The sequence below is a fragment of the Stegodyphus dumicola genome, chromosome 8 (assembly GCF_044657685.1).
Source record: "Stegodyphus dumicola isolate Sdum_Otavi_A_Nest chromosome 8, ASM4465768v1".
NCBI classification, from domain to species: domain Eukaryota; kingdom Metazoa; phylum Arthropoda; class Arachnida; order Araneae; family Eresidae; genus Stegodyphus; species Stegodyphus dumicola.
The window spans coordinates 8,536,704-8,561,449 of record NC_140775.1 but is presented as its reverse complement, the minus strand read 5'-3'; the positions used below and the strand labels follow the sequence as shown (position 1 = coordinate 8,561,449).

Here is a 24,746-nt window from a genome sequence, read left to right as displayed (position 1 = left end):
ACTTGAAATGATTTAAATATTATGCTTTCAGTTTTTGATGATACACATATAATTAGCATTTTCATCGATCATGCAAATTTCAAATTTCGCGAATTTAATTCTTAGCGTTACAATTTCAATCTCGAAATTGCTGAAAAAAACCTATTCATGTGAATAACCAATCTTTTACATTCACAGAAATTAAATGTTTACGAAAATGCTTTTATATTCTAGCTTTTGTTTTTCCTTTTCTCTTTTTAGGGCTTTTGATTGCACTCGGCTTCATCCACAGAAGATTTAACGGAGCACTTGGCTTAGCTGAGCACTTACCTTGCACGTGACTTCTCACTTGAATTTGCACGTTAATCGGACAAGATTAACCGCTTTATCAGGGAAAGCTAAAAATTTCATTATGTACAGGGCGCTTCAAAACTAACAATCACTAAGAAGTGATGGAATATATCGAAATGTGCACATCTGATCACAGAATGCATGGTCACTTATTAAGCGGTTAGGCACTTTTGAAGAGCTTTCCGTTCACCCCCATACTCTGTCTTTTACGGAACAAAGTTATACGATGGTAAACGCCTTCTCGTTTTAGTATACCGGTATCTTTCATGTTGATAATGACGGTGAAAATAAGATCATTAAAGACACGTTACCTAGTTAAATCTGGAAATAAGCATTCTCTAAGATAACGTCCAAAGCAAAGGAGTGAGACATTTTAGTCATAAGTGACTTGGATGGTTTGAGAGAAGACCAGAGCCACTAAGAATTGAAATCATTGAATATAACTGGCATCAAATGAGAAAAAATATCCCCAGTCGAGAAGCTCATCCAAAAAAACATACGTCCAAATAGTACAAAACACAAACTAATATGAAAATGCGAAATAAATGGCAGTGCAGGTGAAAATTATCTCTTTTTTTCGCGTGCCTAAAGGGGTGGATGTTTTTACGGTGCATGAAACGGTGATTGTGAAAAAATGAAAGGTATCCGGTAAACGCCAAACCGCTTAATTGCGATCATGCATCTGACGACAAAAACTATTAGTTTCGGTGTGCTGTATCACATCATAAAGTTTGTTCCTTTAGTTTTGACACACCTTGTGTTTGCAATAGCGATTCGTATGTCCTAAATTTCTTTCTTTTCTCCTTTTAGGCCTTTCGATTACACTTGGCTTTATCTGGTGAAGACCTGACATATCGAAAGAAATTACCGGGTTTATCCGCAAGTCCTGAGCAACTTTTCTTCTTAGGTTATGCTTCGGTGAGTAGCACATTGTTCTTGTGTAGGATTAGTTATAAAATGCGATGGAATTTTAAATATCCTGACTAAGAGAGCATAACTGTCGCGTACTTTTAATATATAAAAGATCAGCATTATTTACTGTTATAAAACGAGAGGATATTTTTTTTTTCTTTTAGCCTACTTCAGTAAAATTTATACAGTTACAATTTAAAAAAAAATTTTTTATTTTTTATTTTTCAAGAATTCAAAGACAAAATACCTTCCTTCGATAATAAATTTACCTTCCACAAAATTATACATTTACTTTAAAGTTATTCTGGTTTGCTTAAGATGCAGCACCTTTCAAACCTTAACAAAGCCGAAACAATGATATTTTTGTCAGCGTTGCGCTTAAAGCTAATTACAATCCTGTTTTCATCTTTACTGCAATAAAATTTAAAAAAAAGAAAAGGAATCCACGCTTCTTAAAATAAAAGTCACCAGGCATTTCCATTTAAATTAAAGTTAATGAAATTAATTAATTAATTATCATTCATACAATAAAATTAATTCATTAATCTAATTCTAATAACTCTTAAATTAATAAAACTTAGTTTTTATTAAAATATTATTTTTATTGGCATAGTAATATTATTAAAATAATTTTAATTAATTAAAGTTTTCTATTAAAGTAATAAATTAAGCAATATGATGAGCAATATAAAATTTTTCTCCTAAAGCATTCTAATAAATGTAACATTTGAATAAAGAAATGGCATCTGATGTAATGGGTTCGCAAAGAAAAACCATTTCTGATAGCTCATATAACCGGAGTTATGTCCAAACTGTGGTATTAAAAATTGTAAGATGTGAATGATTTTAATTAATTAAAATTCGAGCACAATTTTCTTACAAAGATCCTTCGACGTGATTACTTCCCATGGCGACAGTAACTGGTTAAAGGTCAGTTTTCCAATCATCTAACGGTAGCAGTCACTGTGACCTGCTACTGGTTGAATGCTAGTTTTCTAACTGATCATCTAACTGTAGCACGACTACTGATCATCTAACTGTAGCACGGTAGTATTCTACTGATCATCTATCTAACTGTAGCACGGCGGCAGTCACTTCGGCCGGTAACTGGTTGGCGTTGGTTTTCCAATCATCTAATTACAGCACGGTGGCAGTCAGCGTAACCTCCTACTGGTGGAATGGCAATAGACAGACAGACAAAGTAGACAGATGTCTTGTTTTGCACCCGCTAAGTCTTTCTGCACCAATGGGCGAAAAATTAAGCTTAGGTGCGAAGGAAAAGTAGATAGAAAACGGGCAATTTCGTGTTATAGAGGAGAGAAAAAAGGAACTTCGTACTCTTTATACGAGTTCAAAAGGCCAGGAAGAAAAAATGGGACAAAATAAAATTAAAATAAATGGCCCAAATTAAAGTAGGAAAAAAAGTTTAAAAGGGCCTGTAGAAAGAAAAGGAAAAGGAGTAGAAAATTTACTAAAAATACGATTTGGTCCATGCGTATAGTCAAAAGGAGAGGAGGCTGTGTACATATACTTTAAATAGTATCTCCCAGGTGTGTGTAGTGAGTGTGTTTGGTAAAGCTGAAGAGATGTAAGGTTGGGGGGGGGGGGAAATAAAAAGAATGGGGGACCAGTTACATAACAGTCAAAGTCTAGTTGAGAGAGAGTGGAAAAAAAACTATGATTTGGAATGTAACATTAAGTATACAAATTTAACATGAATTTGAAATATAAGGATACCTTTGCATAATTTTATACATGAGCACATATTGGAGATTTGAATTTGTAACATATAAGGTATACAATGTATCATATAATTTCGAGCACCACTGGAAGACAAGGTATGCTAATATAAGAGAAAACCTTACGCGTAATAGGAAAACAAAGGGGTCGCCAGTCACCATTTGAAGAGGTCGATGGTAAATTAACATCGCTGGTTCCTGAATCGTTGAAGTTGTTTCAGCAATTTGTGTTGCAGCACACATGAACATAAAGTCAGTCTTGTTGTCATGTGAGTGGCTATAATTTCGAATGAGCTAATCCTAGCAGCAATCATAATATGTCGTCTAGAACTCAAGAACACTAAGGAAATGAAACCTGAAATAAACTTAAAAAAGAAAAAGAAAAGCAAGCTAGCAATTTATGCTCAAAATTAGGGTGGGTTCTGGTTATCTAACTGTAGTATGGTTGTAGTCACTGGAATAAGTCACTGGTTGTCGTTCGTTTCCCGATCATCTAACTGTAACACGACGGCAGTCTCTCACCAATACCCGGTTTATTAGTTTCCCGATCAACTAACTGTAGCATGGCGGCAGTCTCTGGCCATCACTGGTTAAACATCGACTTCCCGATCAATTAACTTTAGCTTGGCGACAGTCCCTGTGACTAGTCTCTAGTTGAATTTTTTTCGGTCATCTATTTATAGCACGGCGACAGTCACTGTAGGGAGTCACTAGTTGAATTTTGGTTTCCAAATCTTCTATGTCTTTAGCACGAGAAAGGTACTAAAACCTTTATAGTTTATACATGATGGAGAGAAGGTACGAATGTGTTGTTCGTACAATGGCAGCACGTTTCCCAGATACCTTATTAGAAAAATGGATATCAGCGCAACACGCCAAAATACTTTCAACCGAATAAAACTGAAAACATAGAACAATGTTTCTCTCACCATGTCATGTTCTTTAGTTTTGTTTCAAAATCTTAGAGCGTTTGAGTCTACTGTGAAACTTGTTCCTTCAATTTGGAAAACAGAGTAAATGCCGCCTAATGCTATCACGATTAATATTATCGGATGTTGTTATTGAATAGGTGAAGTCTCGACGCTTTTATACGAAAGCATGGAAAATAAGTCGCTTATTGTAATCAATTGTTCGATTGATAAAATCAAAATATTACAGAATATTTTTTAACTGAGGCAAAGCTACCCAATCAAATTAAAATAAAATATAAAAAATTGCCATACGGCAAAAATGCAAACTTAGTTTGATTCGGTCCAAATTCGAACCCCGCGAACGGGCTGGTTTGCATGGGCGTTTTTGTGGTTTCCCCCAGCTGTAACGTGTATGTGAGACATTCTCCTTAGAAAGTCGTCCACGAAGGCATACCCCTTTAGGCAGATGGCCCTCCAGTGCTTTGCCATAATCAAATAAACCAACCCTCTTCATCAGGAGTAAAAATATTCTCCCTTGAAAAGCATCTATGGAGAAGGAAGGTTGCCTTTCTTCTAATTTTATTGATAATTTGGTATATTCTCTTCCAATAAGGTATGCTTCTGAGTATTAGGGGTACAGCATTGGTTCATTTCCTGAAAAGTAAGGATCAGTTTGTAAACAAAAGTTTTCAATTTTCCTATTAAAATACTGCGAAGTGACCTATTTATATATTTTTAGTCATATTAACAATTTAATTAGTCAATTTAGTCAATTCCATTACTATTTCGGGCCACCAGCGGTTGAGCGGTAAACTCGCTGAACATTAGCAGTTCCGACCTGGGTTCGAATCTAGGTGAATGGGCTGGCTGAATTGGCGTTTTCGTAGTTTCTTCCATGTGCCATGTATCCCTTAAAAGTCCTCCACAAAGGCATCCTTCTCCTTTCGCAGATAGCTGTAGTGTGTTTTGCCCTAATATAAGCCAAAATCATTGCTATAATTATATTTTTATTTCTTTGCACGAAGTAAAGAAAGTATTGTAACCACGAAAAATTTCGGGTATCGTGTTTCATAGAAAATATCCATTTTGACCGCTATCGAATGCAATTTGACGATATTTTTGAGTAAAATCCGTACGTAAGGATACCCCCCCCCGGAGTCTGACTCAGGAGAATTTCTGGGAAGCACTGGTTAGAATCTGTACCTAGGCGTCTCAATCACGGGGGTATATTATTAGTCTTCACAGGACTAGAGCCTAGGTATTATACTTAGGTTGGTTCAGGCTTGGCAGGGACCATGTTGGTTCTGTCGTGTTTGTTCCGCTGGCTGTGGTATTGATATTTGGTTAGATTCTCCTGATCTTCTCGATGGGGGTTTGGCACTCCCAGTGACGGGGACTGACGGAGTAAGACAAGGCACCTAGTTGAATTCTTTGATGCTAAGGGAGTGGTGCCCCGAAGCAAAGGTGATCAAGCAGTACATTTAGACTTAGAGCAATATTTCCGTACTTGCTGAGGCTACGTAGAAAGCCGGGCAGGGACTGTGGGGTCTGCGCTCCCACTGAGGGGTCTCCAAGGGCCGGAATATCCAACTTCGAAAGGTACGCACCAGGACGAGGATTCTGGCTTTGGCGCTCTCTGTACGTAAGGATAGAATAAACGACTCTTTTACCCAAAATGGATTGTAAAATGGATTTAAAATAGATTCAGAAGGGATCTTTTTCAGGAGGTCTGTGTACCTCGCTTAACTCAAAAACGAGCAGCCTCAGAACGTTGAAATTTTGTATATAGGACTGCTATAACAGTTAGTTGTGCACTTCCCTTTTTGGTTGCAATCGACCACACCAAATATATGTAGCACATATATAACACACCAAAAGCATATACAGTAGAACTTCAATTATCCGAACCAACTGGGACCGGAACCCATTCGGGTAATTGGATTTATTCCGAAGGAAGAGCTACGTACACTTTTGTTTATTACTGTATATACTGTATGTTGAAAATGGGAGAAAAAACTATTTTTAAAGAAAAAAAAAAAGGTTTTCATTAATTAAAAAAGGCAAAACTTTGATGTACATGTTATACAGTGTACTATACAGTACTTTACAAGTGCTGAAAGTCATTGCCTACTGAACATCCCGGTCAAAGTAAGCTTTTGTACTCTCTTCATCCGTTTTCGGACAGCCAAATCGCGCATCCGCTCAACAATGAGAAGTTACATGTGGTGACACTCGGGCTGACACTTCATCCACTTCAAGGCCGGCAAACGTTTCACTAGGCTATGGTCCCGTGTCTACTTCAATTTCAACATTAAGGTCATCTTCTTCCTCTACACTTTCTTCTCTCACACTTTCAATAAGTTTATCATCATTTAAAATTTGAAACCGAGGGTCTGACGAATCACACCATCCATTCTGCTGTATCCTCACTACTAACTTCTAAACATCTAGAAATTTTCAAAAGAAAGCTTCCTAATGCCTCACGTGATACGTCATCCTCATCGTCTGTCTCTTCTCTTTCCTTTTCTTGAGCTTGTTTTTCCGTTTTCTCCGTTTTCTTCTCTTCTTTAGTTGATTCTGAAAAATTCTGAAAGCCATTCGGATAATCAACGATTCAGATAGTCGGACTAAGGATAATTGGAGTCTTACTGTATATATATATATATATATATATATATATATATATATATATAACAGAGTGGATATATATACCCACTCTGATACTCGGCTCGGTGACCTCAATTTTTTATTCTTATATATTGGCAAATTACGCATTTTTCTGCTTTAAATATGATTGAATTATATTGTTCTCATGTTCCATTTATGGTTTTTATGCATTTTTTCTGCATGCAATAGCTGTAGAATTATCAACAATTTAAAAGTTATTTAATTGCGACTAAGCCTAACGGAGCAACCATATTTGTTTACATTTGAAAATTAGCAGAATAATAAACTAAGTCAGTTTCTGCACCTTCAGTGTCCTTTTGCCAAGTGGAACCGAAAGTAAGCTTTCAGTTTTGTGCACCGAAAAATCTGCCTTCTTGCCCGCTGACCGAATTGTTTGTTTTTCAGTAGAAACTCTAATTTTAATTGTAAAAACTGTTTTTTAATTTTTTCCACTGTATTTGGTGTTTTAAAGTTTTCTATATTTTTCAATTTTTAATCAAGGTATTTTTAGTTTTTATTATTTTTTATCTAGCCACGAGAACAGAACTGAATTGAATGAAAAATGTTTCTCTAATGAAAACTGAGGAAATAAGTTTAAATGAAATGCAACAAAAAATGTGTATAATTTAACAGGCCCTACAAGGAATTCATGTGGTTCTCACGTCAGATTTTTTCTTATCGTTTAATGTTATTATTCGGTTTAACGTCGCCAAAATAGCCATGGGCAAAAGTGATCAGATTTAGCGGCGCCTACTGCATTCCCTTTCAATCTCTCTTCTCCTTTGATGAAAACAGAGGACAACAATCAGGCCGAACTGAAGAAAGTCCTAGACTAATGTGGATTTAAATACTTACAACAAACATGATAGTTATGGTGTAAGTAATCCGTGCAGAAAATTTCAGAAGCGAATACTTTCGAAGGGATGCAGATTAGATTTTATCCAGATACTTGTTGTTTTTTCTGCCCGGTTTTCTGATTACCAATCTATCATCGAAATTGACAACAATGATAGAAAGACGTAGAAAATGAGGATTCAGTGATCGGGATACTTCATTTTATTTAGAAAGCAATTATATTATGAATGATGACTCTTCTTTCTCTCTCTTCTCATGACTCTTCTTTCTACATTTATCAATTTCATATTTATAAAACGTTCTTTAAGTAACAGATATACAATAATTTATTGAGAAACAACGTGATTTTAATGCATAGTTAATTATATGTATTTGTAGGTTTGGTGCAGTAATATGACAGATGATTACATCAGAGGCTTCCGGATTTATGATGAACACAGTCCAAATAAACTCAGGTAATATTTACATTATTCTTACAAAATATTTTATTTCATATCAAGAAGACAATTAAAACATTGGCACTGCTCTTACGAACAACATGGGGCTTTTTACTCTGCAACATATGAGTTGCAATTTGGTTTAACGTCTGTTGAAAATATTCAGAATAAATTTGCTGGATTCTTCGGAAAAATTCTATAATTTGCTAAGATTCTGAAAAATTTGAATTCACAAGAGAGAAAACTTCAACTTTCTCTGCAGTTCATTGATTTAAGTGAAGAGCTGAACTTCTAATTTTTCAGCTTTACTGTGCGATGACTGAAATTAACTTCTCCTGTGTAAACTAGATGGCGCCACCTCTTCAGCAAGGTTCATCTTTAGAGCTTCACGATCGATTTTCTCTTATATGACAGTTATGTTTTTCACTCCCATTCTCTTAACATCATGATTTTTTTTATTTCTACTGATGGATTTTTATACTTTCATCGTCCTAGAGCACTCTACATCACTGAGACGACACACGGTTAGTTATTTACACTAGCTTAGGCTCGGCATTCAGCGCAAATTGGAACTTGGAACTTCTTTCTTCTACAGGCTTCTGCTATATGATATGTTTACCAGTGCATAATAATGATACTCTTTTACTGTATTTAGAAAATGTATGTGCAATCTCACAGTGATCTGAATGGACAAAAGGAGAATGTTCATATCAAGGAATGCAATGCCGAGGTTGAGATCTTGGCATTGCTAGTGCCGCCCTCTGTTGGCGTAAAAGTAAATGTTCGTGGAGGATGAGTAATTTTTTTTGAGGATGTAATTCAGAGTAATTTTTTTTTTTTTTTTTACAATCAGGATTCAGTTTCTAAAATTAAAAGTGCGGGAGTCCTATGGAAGACTGTCAGAAACAAAGTAGTAAATAAATAAATTAAATAACGAAAAACTAAAATAATTAAATCATAAGAAATGTAAAGAGATAATAATAAATAGTTTAATGAAAAACAAATGATCGGACCTCGTCTAATTTGGGGCTTAGGTTGGAATTACAATTCCGCTCAAAGGTTAAGAAGTAGCGCAGCCGATCTCAGTCTGAATTTAATCCTTATGTATGCACATAATCTACTATTTCAAGAAGATATAAAAAGTCACTCTTTTTTTTTTTTTTTTTTTTTTTTTCAGCACACCAATGAGAAAGGATAAAACAAGCGTTTCAAGCAATTACAAACATAAAGGCGCTCTTCTTTCAAGTTGAAAAGGTTATAAGCAACTTTTGTAACTTTTAAACTCTCTTGCGGGTTCTTTAATTTCCATAAACTCTGGCCTGAGAGGCTCTGAATCGAAGGGAAGGTAGGACAGCATTTAAGTTAAATTTAACTATTTTCAAAATTTAAAATAATTGTAACAAAACCAGGCACTTGAAAATAAAGCGATAAAAATTTAATAACTTTAATAATAGCCTTTCGTACAGGGCTTCGGCATTTTTAGACATTGAAATTAAGTCCAGTGGTGTGCGAGAATGTGAATTAATTGAACAATTTCTTAAAAGTGTATATTATGGTATAGTATCTCATTTTATACTCTAAAAAAGAACTTCTGGGACCCTTTCATGAATTAAAAATGAGCTTTAATTTATTCGCCTAGAAATAAAAACAGGTTATTCGCATTGTTGCTGCGCCGGGTACCTGAAGTTCGGATAATTATTTCTTTAGGATTTTTGCTGCCGAATACGCTATCGATTATCGATAATAACGAAACAAATATATAACTTTAAAAGAACGTATACCACATTGTATTGTTATTCTGTAGTAATCATGTCAAAGAAAAATTTAAAACTACATGATAAATTACAAAAAAAAGTTAATTTCATGTTGTTAGAAAGGATAAAATATGATCCAGATAACTCAAGTACCGGATATCTGCAGTACGGATAATTTTTGTTCAAAATATATATACCTTTAAATAATATGTACTATACTGTGTTACTCTTTTGTACTAATCACGCAAAAGAAACGTATTTAAAAATCGCTTTTAAATTACAGAAAGAGGCTTGATTTTATGCGGCTTAGGAAGGAGAACAGGCAATCCGGATAACTCGAGCACCGGATATATGAAATTCGGATTAGTGTTTTACTGCAGCTACCTAATTTTTCGTCAGTGACAATGGATTATTATGTATATCCATAGGAACTGACTAAGCAATGCAACTTAAAAATACATACTACAATGTATTATACTTTTTCTATTATTAAAAAAATTTGAAACTCGCTGAATTGTAATAAAAACTATCTTAACTTTATTTGGCGCGAGAAAAATAAAAAGGAATCCTGATAATTGGAGCACTGGTTATAAGGAATATGAATAAAAAAGTGTTTTAGTGTTCTTGGATATTTTTTAGTAAGTTTCCCTATATTATTATGAATAATTCTTTAAAATAAATTAAATTTTTTATTTTCTTTCCCTATCTTAGAGTGAATGTGCCATTGGCTAACTTCAAGGAATTCGCCAGAGCTTACAAGTGTAATCCGGGAACTCCAATGAATCCGAAGAATAAATGTGTTCTTTGGTGACACCCTAAAAGACGCGAAGAAAGTCATATCTTAACTGAGTCTCTCGTCACGTTATAGTGATAATTAATTCAGTATTTGAAGATTTTAATCCTAAGTTTTGATTTGTCATTAATCCGAAATTTTAGCTACATGAAAGAAATCAAAACAATCGCGCAGTGCTTCTTCAAGGAAAAATTTATATTGCGCTCATGAAAATTTCGATTTTTATTGTGTAACCATTGTGTATAATAAAAAATCATTGCATATATTATTTTCCTGAGCATTTGTCTCTTTTAAAACACTTTTTTTAAGACTTTAAAGACTTTTGAGGGCCTTTTTACGGTATTTTTGGACATTTCAGAACATTTTGTAGCATATTCTATTAATCAAACTGAAAAATAAAATTATCATTGCAATAACTCCTTTTTACTAGGCGAAGACTCATTACATAATCCACCTAATTATAGAAAATTAATTAATTATAGAACACAATCTCCTAATTATAGAACATAACCCACCTAATAGACCTACCCCGACCTAATTGTTCTACAAGGTTAGTTCCACTTCTCAGAATCTTACCATAACCACATTTCTTCTTATCCTCTTTAAGGCCCTTTGTGGATGTTCATTTTCATAAGATTACATGCAGAGGGAAAAACGCTATTCCCTAGACACATTCTTGGAATTACACACACGCAACTGTATGCAATACGTATTGCTACCTAAGTAAAATCCTCTATATTTTCTTTTTTCCTTTAGCTGGTATAGTCCGTCGACGGTAAGTTTGAAAATGACTTCCGGTCTTTCCATTCTTAAAATGGACTATCCGATTAGAAATGCTGTCAGCGCAAAAGAAGTTTTGCGACAAAATATTTTGCCAAACGATTCTTTTCCCTCGAGAAAATGCCTAAGTTGCTGATGTAAAAAATTAAATGGATAAGTTAGGTGAAGTTTCAAAACAGGTCAAGGGAAAGTTTCAAATTATTGCATTTGTTAAATTCAACATTTATTTGACTAAAAACAGTGGCTTCCAAACTATGCGGATAATATCTCATATCTTGATGGGAGAAGTAGACACTTTTGAAACCGACGAAGAATAAATGATAAATGATGTAATTTGTTTTAAGTTTGCTCCAATAACAGCAGTAAATATCCACAGAAGCTTCTCACGGTATAAAAACTTGTATACTGACAACAGAAAGTATTTCGCGTTCGAAAAAAATCAAGAAGAGTTTAATAATTTTAGGGAGTTCTAATACATTTATGTAAGGTTGAAAATGAGAAGAAAAAAACAAATTCAACTGACAGGTATGTGTAACTGCTTGGGTTTTAATCCATTTGTCAATGTTTCTCAAAAGTGTTATTTTTATAGTTTTATTTTTTATATCTGGGGGGGGGGGACTTTGGTTAAAAAAACATTTAAGGGTGTTTTTTGCCATTTTAAGTACATTTTCTGCCCATTTTTAAAGGCACTTTTAGTAACATTTTAGGTCATTAATATCCGAGCCCCGGATGTGACTAGAAAGAGGTGTGACTAATATACCACCACAAACTCTTTCTTATACAACCTTTATTTTCGAAATCATTGGTCATGGACATTAACTTCCAGTTACAAAAATTTTTACGTTACGCAAATTTTAAATTTAAAATATACATTCTTTAAAAATTAGAGAATCTAGTATTTTCTCACCCCATTTTCTGTTAAATAAAAAAAAAAGAAAAGAAAAGAAAACCTTTTTAAGTCTCTGTAATGAATTTCAAACGCAGCAATAATTCGTCTTACGCCTGTTAGGAGACTGAAACTCGTTCACGCTTCTAAAGCAAATCAAACTCTATATGCCAATACAAGTCAAACTAAGTTCTAAAGTGAGTCAAACTCTATGTGCCAATACAAGGTGTCCTCCGAAAACATCGCAGAAAAAACAACGCAAGACTAAAACGCACAAAACTTCATGGGAGAAAAGAAAGCAAAGAGCACACATCGCAGTTCTAAAACATTGTGGTCTGAAATAAAGCAGTTCAAAAACTTCGCAGTTTAAAAATATCTTCGTCGAAAATATCGTGGTAAAAAATAAAGTACCTACAAATCATCGCGTGATGATAACATCGCACAATGCGTTTTCAGGTTTTAAATGTTGTAAGTGCATGTTCGCATAATGATTTGGGAGCGCAAGAAGGAAAGAGGGATTCATTTAATTATATATTTTATATTTTTGAATGCACTAATAAATTTTTGCTGAAAAAATAAGAAGGAAACTTAAGCATTTAAAAATTGAAAATGAGTTGAAAATTAATGCAGCTTATAGAACTTAACAGAATTTTAAATTTACATAGTTAATTAACAAAGGTCACTAAAAAATTAACCTCTTTTATAAAGTTTTACTGATAATTTTTTTATGAAGAATACAGTCTAAAAATGCTTAGAAAAAGGAAGCTGCAACAAGTTTCCATACATTTCTATATCAGAGAAATAATTGGCCTCTTAAAATAATTAGACAAAATAATTTTAAAATTTAAAGCAGCTGAAATTTGGAAGAAATTTGCTAAAATGGACTAGATATGCAGGGCATGCACCAGCTCGACAGTTTCTAGCATCGCCTTACACTTTTATGGCAATTTTTTGTTTCACTGTATTGGTGATGCACGCCAAAGCCTTAGGGCCTTAGGGATTTCCATAAAATGTGCGTAACTCCTTCAACTTGCAAACGCCTACCGAAGCATTGTGTTTCAAGTTCCAATGTTTTGCCGAGTAGTAACGCACTGGTTTTAAATCGCTGCGTTTGTTAATCAGAATTTCATTCAGTTCCCACAAAATGTAAAGTAAATTAAAAAAAAACTAATTCGAAATTCAAAGTTCGAGCTTGGAGTTATGTTTGTTTGCTATGTAATTTTCCTCAGAATACTATAAGGTATATCCTCTCTCCTTTCCGCATGCCTTCGTGGTGTAATTGGAAGCACACTTGGCGCGTGTTCGAGAGGTCGAGTCCCGGCGACAGCATCGCATATTTTTCACACATTCTGCTTCCCCCCCCAAAAAAAGAAAAGAAAAGTAAACTAATGACTGTGAATATCATTATAGTTGACATAGTTCTATACGCCAGTTTACACCGGGAAGGAATAGATAGCAAATTCTCAGCTATTCGAACAATGTCATTTCGAGTGATGGCCCCTGCTATATTTTCAATAATCAAATGCTGAACGTATGTTTATCATCTCTCTGTTGCTCAAGATTTCTGCATTATGCACAATACAAACAACAGATTCAATTTTAGGACTCGTACATTACAAAGAAAGCAATGCGTCTAATTTATTTCATGCAAGTTACTCTTCAGATAACAAGAGAAACGAAACTTCTAATCTTCGCTCGAGTTACTTCTTTTTATCTAATGTACATTCTAAAAGTGTTACTGTCGCAACAGACCTGCTTGTTGATAACATCTAGACGAAAATAAACATAGTTATAAGTCAAGGTGAAAAACCACATTATCAAATAGTAGTACTAACTGATAAAACGAACAAAATATTGCCGTTTATCAAAAATGTGAAAAGAAATCTCTTAAGAGTTTCTTTTAGTTCGTGAATTCATCATCTTGCCTGAAGAGGAACGACTGCCAGTTCATCTGCCAGAAACCGACTGCTGTGCAAAATTTAAAGAAGAGACGGGTTTTCGAATGCATCTTAGAGCAGAACTGTTTCATACCAACCAAAATCATACTATAAGATCCCCAAGGTGTGAAACTATAGGACAAGTGACCCAAACCATCCAAACAAGGCATAATCTATCAAAATATTTAACCTTTCCTACAACTTGTTGCAACCAAGGTGAATCTCTTGAACTACCTCTGAAATATTGTGCATTTTCAGACACAATAAAACTTGCTGGTTAGTACCTGATCTGCCTTGGTATTCAAAATTTATCAAAAACCTTAGAGGAACATATTCACTCCTTTAAAATTTACTCTTAATGCAATTTTCTAAGAGAAATAAAGAAGAAGAATAAAGAGAAAAAGAAGAAAGTTTTACTTTTCCCACAGAGTAGTCCAAGGCTGGAGCTTAAGAACGTTCGTGGTTGGTAAAATCATGCTTTTGGAACGTAAGGGGTCGTCTAATTAAACGGTAAACTTAATCTTTTATATTTATATCCTCAGTTTTTTTTTTTTTTTTGAAAAATTATACGTTCTTCAAAGCAGTGGTTTGTTCCACAGTCTGGCCAATTCAACGAGAAGTATGCATCATTATTTTATATTTTATTTTTCAGCTAGAGGCATACATTATTGGGTTTTATATCATTATTTTTGCTACTGAACAAAAAGCATGTCTTCTTGCTTTAGAATTTCACATGTTGAAAAATCACTTTTCAAGAAACTATGCAAAATTAATGCAGATATTTAAATATAAAATAAAATTTTAAAATTTTAAAAAGTATGAAAGCTTTCAGGTTTTATACTGCGCCTGAAGGGGCGTTTCTTTAAATGTCTTTTGTGTTACCTTCATTTATTAAACATCATATTCTTCGCAAACCGTAAAACTCAATTCAACAGCAATATCACAAAATAATTTAAAAAGAGCATATCTTTAGAATTTCCGATACACAGTCTCACGCGCTGAAGATAAAAAATAAATTTTTCCCTTGCAGTGTCGCCATTGCTCGCTTTGAAATCGTTGAGTTTGTTAATCAAAATGTTTTACAAAGTATATAAATATTTGAAGTTTTACCAAATACGAAACAGATCATAATACAAACTTCAAATTCCAAATTTGGGCTTTGAAACACCCATATTCGAGTGCAGGATTACGTTATTCAAAATTTGACGTTTCTGGGTGCCGTTATTTTTTCACAATGCGAGAAACATATGCACATTCATGCAGATTTTTCATTATTTAACTTCTTTACATATAATGCAGGGTTCTAATATTTCGTAGCAACAATTTGAAAAGTGAGACGCCGTTTTATAGTGGACGAAGCAAAATGCCAAACCGAAATTAATAGCCCTTATGTGTAAATTGCCCCTTTGGGCTAAAAAAATATTGTTGGAAATTCTTGAACATTTTTAATAATATTACGTTGTAGGGGTAATATAAAAAAACTAATATTCTGGCATTCATTCGATAAATTACACAATGATAATGATAACATCAAGAGTAACCATATGTTAGTTGATTATACATAGTAATAATAATAAGAAGAGTAACAATAATATACAGAACATGAGATCGGCGAATCTTTGGTATTATCTGAATATAATCTAAGGAATATCCTCAGGAACTACACATTACCTTACAAATTCTAATTAGTTTAAATTAATAAAACAGTAAAGATATAAAATATATAAATTGATAAACACAAAATATATGTAATTTCCCAAAATTTAGCTTACCTAAAATCGAAAAGTATTTATTCCTTCGTAACATGCAAGAAGTATTGAGAATTTTGGATACCTTTAAAGCAGAGAAGAAAGAAGGATATCCTCCGGAAACATCAAGACAAAAACGTTGCAGAGAAAAGCAACGCAAGGGAAAAACGCCAATGTAGAAAACATCGTGGATGAAAAGAAATGGAAAAAAACTTTGCAGTTTTTGTTGTATAAAATGTACCACGATGTTGTAACATCGTGGTAGAAAATAAAGCGGTGCAAAAACTTCGCACTTTTCAAAATATCCTTGTACAAAATATCGTGGAAAAAACCAAAGTGCCTACAAATCATGCAGGTATAAATTTCCTGGTTACAAAAAATTTTAATGAAATTTAGTCTTGTGAGCAAGCACAAGAAGAAAAAATATTTCTGCTTTTTTGTTTTAATAAATGTTTACTGAATAAACAAGGAAGAAACTTTAACATTTCAAAATCTGGAAATTAAAAAATAGAATGTTATGTATAGCAGTTCATATTTTCATCAGAAAACAAATAACACGTATTTATAAAAAGTGTTAATGAAATAACGGCTTTTAATAGTTATCAGGGGCCCAGTCGCTGAACATTGGTAGTTCGGTCCGAGGCTCGAATCCCGCGAACGGGCTGGCTGCATGGGTGTTTTCGTGGTTTTCCCCATGTGTAACGTGTATACGAGTCAGTTTCCCTTAGAAAGCCCTCCACGAAGGCATCCCTTCCCTTAGACAGATAGCCCTAGTGTGCTTTGCCATAATTAAATACATACACACACCTTGAATAGTTAGCACACACCTTGAATAGAAGTAAATTTTAAAAAAATTTAACTAGTATACATAGCATTAATTTTAACTGTTTTATACATTTTGAATGCGTTTAAGTTTCCTTCTTGCTTTTTAAGTATAAATGTATTAGCTAATGTAAAAATATGAAATATAAAAATATTCATTATTTCGTCTTCTGTTCACAAATTACTATGCAAAAATTCACTTAAATGTTTTATAGTCAGAAACTACATACCTGCGATGTATCATCAGGCGATGATTTTTATTTTTTATCTCGTTATTTTGTTTAGCCATAATTTAAAACTGCGAAATTTCTGCATCGTTTTATTTTTTACCATGATGCGTTATAATCACGATGTTTAAGACCTGCCATATTTTCTCTCTTTTTTTTCCTCTCACGATGTTTTATACGAGGCCTTTAGCTCAGACATTGTTTTCTCGGCAACGTTTCAACTACTATGCTTTCACGTGTCACTGAAAGAAGTATACTGTATTTCCCAATCTGTTAATGAAAAGGCTCTGTTTTTCGCGGTTTCCTGGATACAAAGTAATGTTTTAAGACGTTTCAAATTATTTTCTTTCGTTAAATACGAATGTGCATGTATATCATAACACTCGATTTTAAGTAAGTAAAGCAGAAAATTTTAAGAGTTTCTAAATCCACATTATAAAATATTTTCGAAAATATCTCGATAGTTTAAAAGACAAGCCTTGACTTGTATTGGACCGGAAGGTTTCAAAATTCGACTACAGAATTTTCCAGTACTTTCATCCAGAAGTTCTCTTTGGACATATTTTTCCATTCATCAGTTGCAAAAACCTCTTTAGAATGAGCATTAAAATACGCTAATGCAGTTTTGTACAAATCCTTATCGGAATGTAAATGCGCTAAGTGCAACACTTCACACACACCTTTTACGGTCAGATTTGATTTCAAAAAGGACGACCCAATTTTGAGAAGAGCGGGAATATCATACTTATCGGCAGCGGAATACAGTTTTTGCATAATCGTTTCTTTCAGCGGTGGCTCCAATTTTCCAGTATATAAAAAAGAAAGCATTTTATCTACTACATCAGGATCTATATCAGAAATCTCTATGACACCGTTTCTTGATTCTATCATTTCGGCCTCTAACATTCTACGAAATACCGATGAACGGGCGCTTAGAATAAATTTGTGGGTAGAAAATATTTTCCAACCTGCAATAATACTAACGTCCGAGAATTTCCCACTTTTGTAAAGCTTGAGAAAGTCATTGCTAAAATAATGGCAGTTCACAGTAGGTACAAATTCACAAAAAGATTCCACGATCTCAGTAGATCGACTGCAATTCGAAAATTTAAACTCGCATGTTAGTATTAACCTATCCTTTGAATTTGGACAAACGTTTTTAGAAATATCTGCACATTTCCAAATTTTGTCTGATAGAAATAAATGTGAATTTTCATAAAGCGTTAACTTTGAAGTTTCAAAATAATTAAACCAATTACACCGTATCTTGGTAGTCACGAAAATAGGCTTGAATTCTCGCTCGTACGTTTTACAAATAGAGACACCGAAAACTCTAACGGAGGACGGGCTTTCATATATATTTAAGATTAAGTTCCATCCACATGATGCCAGATTACGGACGGTGAATAAGCGGCTGCGTAATAGCGTTCCAACAGGCAGACGAGAGAAATTCGCTATTGGCCACTCAAATGATATCTTCTCTGCATTTACAAAGGTTCTCGCCTTTTGTGCCACTACAGGTGTAGAATTGAGAGTAGAAATTTCGTACTCTGAGGCAGCGGAGGAAATGTCTGCCGCTAACAGTTCCGATTCTTTAAAATTTATTTTTCCAGTGTAAAGATATCCGATGATAGCCTCCAGCACATCCGATTGCATATCCAAATCTCGATGGCTTGTTTGTTCCGCTTCCATTTTTTCAACGACTTTGGGCCACCTCGCCCACAAAAGAGCTTTATGAACTTTGAAAATAGCATCACCGGCTCGTAGTACCACATCCGCGAATCGATCCTCGAATACATTTTTATGACAAAGTGATGGCAATATTTCTGAATCCCAAAGTCCACATCTTGTTAGGAAACTTACTCTTATGAGCAGGTTATCATTTATAAGTGACTCAAGAAGAGATTTTCTTTCTTTTCTGCAGTATACAATAGTTTGATATGCGGCAGTCACATCAGTATGTCGAAAAATTGACTTTTCGTTGGAATCTAGCATTTCAATAGTACAATATATGAAAATATCTTCCGGAGTGTTATCCTTAACGAGATAAACATCTGTATAATTTTCGTCGGAAGTCCCTTGCGGATATAACTTTATATTCCATTCGACCCCTGGTAAAGTATGCATGGCAAACTTCGGACTGCAAATATATTTTCTCTTTGGGTGATAACACATGCTGAAATTTTCGATAATCCAGGTGAAGGTAAATGTATCGTCTGGTTCCTCCTCCATCGCCGCGCGATAAACTGCCTTACTTACCGTTGCTAGGAAGTCGATGAAACTGAAGTTCTCTCAGCTGATGTTTGTTTGGACCCCTTTGACCGATAAAAGAATGATACTTTATTCTCCACGTGATTTCTGTAATTTTATACAACTGTATTCACGAGAAGGGTACTATCGCAACTGAAAACGATTTTTTACTGTCGCTAGAAGATACAATATAAAACCTAAAATAGTGGAAGTTTTATTTTCTATATCATATCCAAAAATGCCCTTATGAGGCTGTAATATCACCCCTTTCTTCATCCTCCGCATCACAGAGAAATAACTCCACCTTCTTGTATTTTGAACATTTATTGCACAAACACAAAACTAATATTAAAACTACAATCTAATAACTGAAATATATAAAGCAATACAAGTTAACTTCGGTTTCATTAATGACTCCGAGTCTTCCCTATAACCTCTCTGTCGGTCTCCCTCTTGGAAACTAAACTTTTGGCGCCTCTCAGACTGGGAGCCAGCGCCCTCTATACATCTTGTTGGTTGGCGTCACCCATACATCACAGAGGCCTTTACTTTAGCAACCGTTAATCGAAGATATAAAAGTCACAAAATTGTTTTAAATAAAGGAAGTAGTCTTCTTACTGCAACATCAAATTAAACAAATCCATTTTTCAAAAATTTTTTAAAACTCTAATTTTGTATGTGATACCGTAGTCCATATAGTAATATTTAGTAAAATAATATCAGTAACGTGTCAACGTGTGAACTTTGAAGGTAGTATCGATGACTTTCAGACACAATTCGCATTGAAAATCGCCATATATGCTTTGGCTGTTGCCTGAAAAATGTAAAAGATCATTACTTTACGCCGCTGTTGTGTATATCGTGGCCTGTGGTCATATTCATAGAAAACGAATAGAGTGATAAAAATTTCAGGGTTTTTAAATAGTACATTACGTCGCCGTTAGTGTAAATCGTAACCTATGATCGTATTCGCAGTTGACGAATCGAGTGACAAATATGCTGGTTTTAAATCATTACATAAACATTACATTACGTCGCTGTTAGCTCAATTATCCGGAAAAAATTTCTTATCCGAAATCTGTGAGATCACATTGCTGTCGTTTAAGAAAGATATTATAGGAATATTTAGAATTTGATACATTTATTACGAAACATAAAACACAAAATTGCGTCATTCCCATACAAATTGAAATCAAATTTTTTGAAAATTCAGGAGGCATACCATAAATGGACGATTGAAATATTAATTTCTTACGTAACTAAAATTAGAGTAGGAAAAAGTTTCCAATCAAGCACTGATATGTAAACTGTCATTAAAAGGTTTGATGGATTTTTTTTTCCCAAAAGATCATATGCATCGAAATTTAGAGAATAAATATTATAGGAAACAATGGCAGACTTCAGTATTTGCATACAACTGATTCCTAAAGTTATTTACATTAATTATAAAAGAAAAATATTTCTAGCCCAATGATGTTTTTTGTATGATTTCTAAATTATGATCCTAAAGTAACAAATCTACCTTAAAAAAAGTCTGAAAGCGTTCAGACTTTATATTACGCCCAAAAGGGCGTGTTTTTAATTGACACATACATACACTTTTCGAGAACCATTTGGGCTAAAAATATTTAAGAACAGCATAACTTTGGACTTTTGGATAGACAGTCTCGCGCGCTGGAGATAAAAATATCTTACTCCGCACAATGTGTTGTCACTGCTCGCTTTGAAATCGTTGAGTTTGTTAATCAAAAATTCGTTAAAGTTTAGAAAATATGAAATAGATCATAAAACAAATTCCGAATTCGGGTTCTTATGTGGCAATATTCGGGTGGCGGATTACGTTATTCAAAATTCGATGGCTCTAGGTTCCGTCGTTTTTTCACAGTGCGAGAAACATACGCACATCCATGCAGGTTCTTCACTACTTAATTTCTTTAAATATAATAAAAGGCGGTAATATTTGGAGGCAAGAATTTAAAAAGTGAAACGCTGTTTATAGTGAACCGACGCAAAATGCCGTTTGGAGAATAATAGCCTGAGGTACGCGAGAGTAACACGTGCCGACAAAGGTACTGATAACATTATCTAGACAAACAGTAATCGTAATTGAGATAGGCATATACAGTTAGTAATGGAATTTAATAAGGAAAAGTAACATAGATACATTATAATGGCTTAAGAAAGAGCACGGTCCCCACACAGATACGGATGCCGAAGTTCACATATCACGGTGAAGGCACAAGACTAAAGAAGTTACACAGACTGAAGGGTTACACAAACTAGACTGCCGGAGGTAAATTAGTCGGCGCTCAATCCCGGAACGAATTCTATTGTTTGCTGGAAGAGTGCAAGATTTGTAGGTATGGTACGTGAAAGTAGGGATGAGCTAAGAGGAGAAAAGGAATTTTGAGTATAGGGAATTTCAGTCGTTCCGGGATTGAGCGCCTACTATGAACGGGCTCCTGCTTTGCGAAGGTAGCTAGCGTTTCGTTAGTAAGTGTACTATTTATTATTCTTATTGATTGTCTGCCTCTTCTTTCTTTCTTTCTCTCTCTTTTTTTTTTTTTTTTTTTTTTTTTTTTTTTTTTTTTTTTACAATTTTCTACAATACCTTAAGTAAATAAAAACTTTACAGTTACGTATTGTAATCTCTTACTTTACCGTAATAAGAGTTCTAATAAATATTAAATTTCGTTGGAATAAGCAAAATTATGTAATTTCGCCAAAACGTTATGCCTTTAAGCAAATGTTAAATAAGCATACAATTTTACATTGCAAACACGTATTTCTCTCTGAAATATTTTTTTTGTTTCATAAATTGATAAAAATTAATCTGTCATTAAACCAAAATGTCCAATAAAACATGGAGCGTAAAAATAAGCAGTGAAACTCCTTCCACGGTTCGGGAATAAGTCAGCGAGCATATCCCTTTTTTCCCTAGTACCCACTGAAAGCCATTCCACGATCTAATTATTATTTCCGTTAGAAACCATTCCGGAACCTTTCCTTTCTATTCCTCTCAACTGCGTATATTGAACTCGCCCAGCTAACAATAGCAGGAGTTCCGTGATTGACGGTCTAGTGACCATCTCGCCCATAAAATAGCTTTATGCACATTGAAAGATACATTACCTGTGCATAATACAACATCAGAGAACAAGCCATTTATGTAAGGGAGTGGAGAGAATATTATTTCTTCGGTTAGTCACTTTTATCAGTTTGAAAGCACATTTTATAATCAGAATGTCCTTAACTAAGGATCTCGAAACCAAATCATTTTGAAATCTTCGTAAGGATACCTGTTGTGTATTTTTTAATTTGTTGATACTTTGATCTAGACTTACTATTAAGCTTTTGTTGTAAGTTAGTAGTAACATCTGCTACATATTTTGTAGTTTTCTAGAACGTAATCACTTCCCTCTGGTCCAAGACATGCAGGTGGGATAGCACACGTTAAGCTTATCGACCCTTCAATATCAAGTAAACAGTTAAAAGTAAACGTGGAGGTTTCAAGATATTTAAATAAGTTGTGAATAATCCACGTGAAAGTAAATCTGTCTTTTTCTTGTTTCTCCATCACGTTTTACAGATTCCAAGTCCAGTTCTCCTAGGGAAGAAAAGAGAACATATGAAAGTACATTTACCTGAACTTTGAATTAGTTTCGCTTTACGTGATAAAGGAAGGCATATACTTTCACATGACTTCTGCAGTGCTCAGAAGCTGCTTTCTAGAACCTCTTATCATCGTATACACCCACCTTTCGGTCGATAATTTTAACTTGCGATACACCTCAAGATAAAGCCGAACTGAAACAATAACATCCCTAAAAGATAACACGAGTTGAAGAGTTATTGCTTACGCATCGATAGGCAAGTGGTGAATCGCTGGCCAAATGCGGCCCGTGAGTTCGTTTCTTGGGACTAAATTAAGGAAATTTACTATTATTGACCGAATTTCCTAATATGTACATATTATCATATTTCTAGCCATGTTAGAAATGCATAAACCCCCCTCCCACCGAATTACGCTAGTAATGCGTTCTGTAAATTTTTACAAAACTTGACATTTAAACAAGTCGAATTGGTAAAGTGTTTAAATCTGATCTTCAATTTTTATTGTATATATATAGGCATACACAGATTTTCCTAAAATGGTTTCGTCTACTTAAACTGAATTATTAATTTAATTTTCTGACATGTACATTCGTATACAACAAAAACTTAATCACTACCAATTTCAAATAAGCAGTTATTTTCTGCTTATTTTGGTTCAAATTGGATTGTACAAAATTATACCAAGGTCGAATGAAACTGTAGAACAGGGTAGGACTAAGACGGCAAAGGCTTTGATAAGTACTGGATTAGTAAGATTTGTTAGTGGTTATGTCTTTCTTTAGAAATAAAACTTTCGGAAAACTACCATCCTGCTTCGGCCAATTTCGTCACTGTTTCCAAAATATTCGACAAAAACTTATAGAGAGCGCATTTAAATTCTGATTTAAGGTTCGGCACATTTCTAAAGAATAAAAGAACACGGCCTCATTTAAACGGTTTTAATAAGAAGTGACAGCGGAATCGCAAAAACAGCGACCTGAAGCTATGATGGCGTCGCTCAACTGGGTTAATGGTTAGTGACTGTGACTACTGTAGCGAGGAGCCCGGATTCGAATCCCGGAGAAGGCATGGATTTTTGGAAGTTTTAGTGTCTGTGCAGCGTGGAGGCACTCTAAATATGCGACCAAGCGAAAGTCCCCTCGAATGGTTGGAGTTGGGTAAGAGGGGTGAGAGATCCTAGGACCCGACCCCTGGGAGCTCTTTCTCGAAATTGTGGCGGAAGTGAGCACAGTTACCTATATGGTACTCAAGCCTCTTCACAACGACAAGCATAATCTTGTACTTTTTGCCATGATGAATTTCGTAGGCGTGTGCTGACATTGCGTCAGACACGTCAGATTAGTGCCCGTGCGGTAAACTCCCTGAACACTGCTAGTTCGGTCCGAATCTCGCGAACGGGCTGGCTGCATGGGTGTTTTCGTGGTTTTCCCCATGTGCAAAATGTTAATACGAGTCATTTCCCTTAGAATGTCCTCCACGAAGACATTCTTCCTTTCCATATAGTGCCTTAGGGCAGAACACGTAAATAATAATAAAGTGAGATTAATAACAACATCTCAACCTATGATGGCTTGCTTGATTTCAAATTTCAACTCAGTAGAAATATTCATATTTATTTTCTGTGTAGAAATAATTGTGAATAACTTGCATAGCAGGTATGACTTCCACTGACAGAGAGAAAGCAACATCCGCGACGTGAACCTAAAATGGGTGACGTAAGCGAAACATTCTAATATAAAGGCCTTGAGTGTAGACCCCCGTATTGTGTTTTTTAAGATCTTACGTGAACAGTGACCGTCCTCTTATTCTGGAGGTGAAAGGCGCAAAATTAGAGCAGGATCGGAATAAAACTGCTGATTTGTAATAAAACCCTCTGAGCGGCATGACCGCCTTTATTCGGTCATCAGATTTTTTTTTTTTCACTTGGTACATATGTATTAAGATATAATTTAAGATATTTTGCTTTCTTAAGTTCTTTAATAATGCAAATGTGATCTTAATAAAAGTAAGTTTATGAAAATATTGACGAAAATAAGTAATTATGCAATTGTAGCTGATAGAAGCTGTTCAAATACAGGTCTTT

At 34.6% G+C, this 24,746-nt stretch overlaps 2 protein-coding genes across 3 annotated transcripts in view; one reads left to right on the top strand and one right to left on the bottom strand.

The window, feature by feature from the left end:
* LOC118182313 (neprilysin-1-like) overlaps positions 1–10,660 on the top strand; it is a 94,099-nt gene extending 83,439 nt beyond the window's left edge. Inside the window, exons 19-21 of the mRNA XM_085822895.1 lie at positions 1,141–1,248; positions 7,793–7,869; positions 10,317–10,660. Of these exons, the coding sequence (XP_085679021.1) occupies positions 1,141–1,248; positions 7,793–7,869; positions 10,317–10,416 (285 nt within the window). The 3' untranslated portion in view covers positions 10,417–10,660. The remainder of the gene's footprint in view (positions 1–1,140; positions 1,249–7,792; positions 7,870–10,316) is intronic.
* The window catches only part of LOC118182309 (speckle-type POZ protein B-like), a 79,172-nt gene extending 59,686 nt beyond the window's left edge, over positions 1–19,486 (bottom strand). For both annotated transcript variants that reach the window (XM_035351649.2, XM_035351648.2), the window contains exon 1: positions 15,774–19,486. In XM_035351649.2, coding sequence (XP_035207540.1) covers positions 17,303–19,030 — 1,728 coding nt within the window. In that variant the 5' untranslated portion in view covers positions 19,031–19,486 and the 3' untranslated portion in view covers positions 15,774–17,302. The remainder of the gene's footprint in view (positions 1–15,773) is intronic.
* Positions 19,487–24,746: the final 5,260 nt, after the last annotated feature.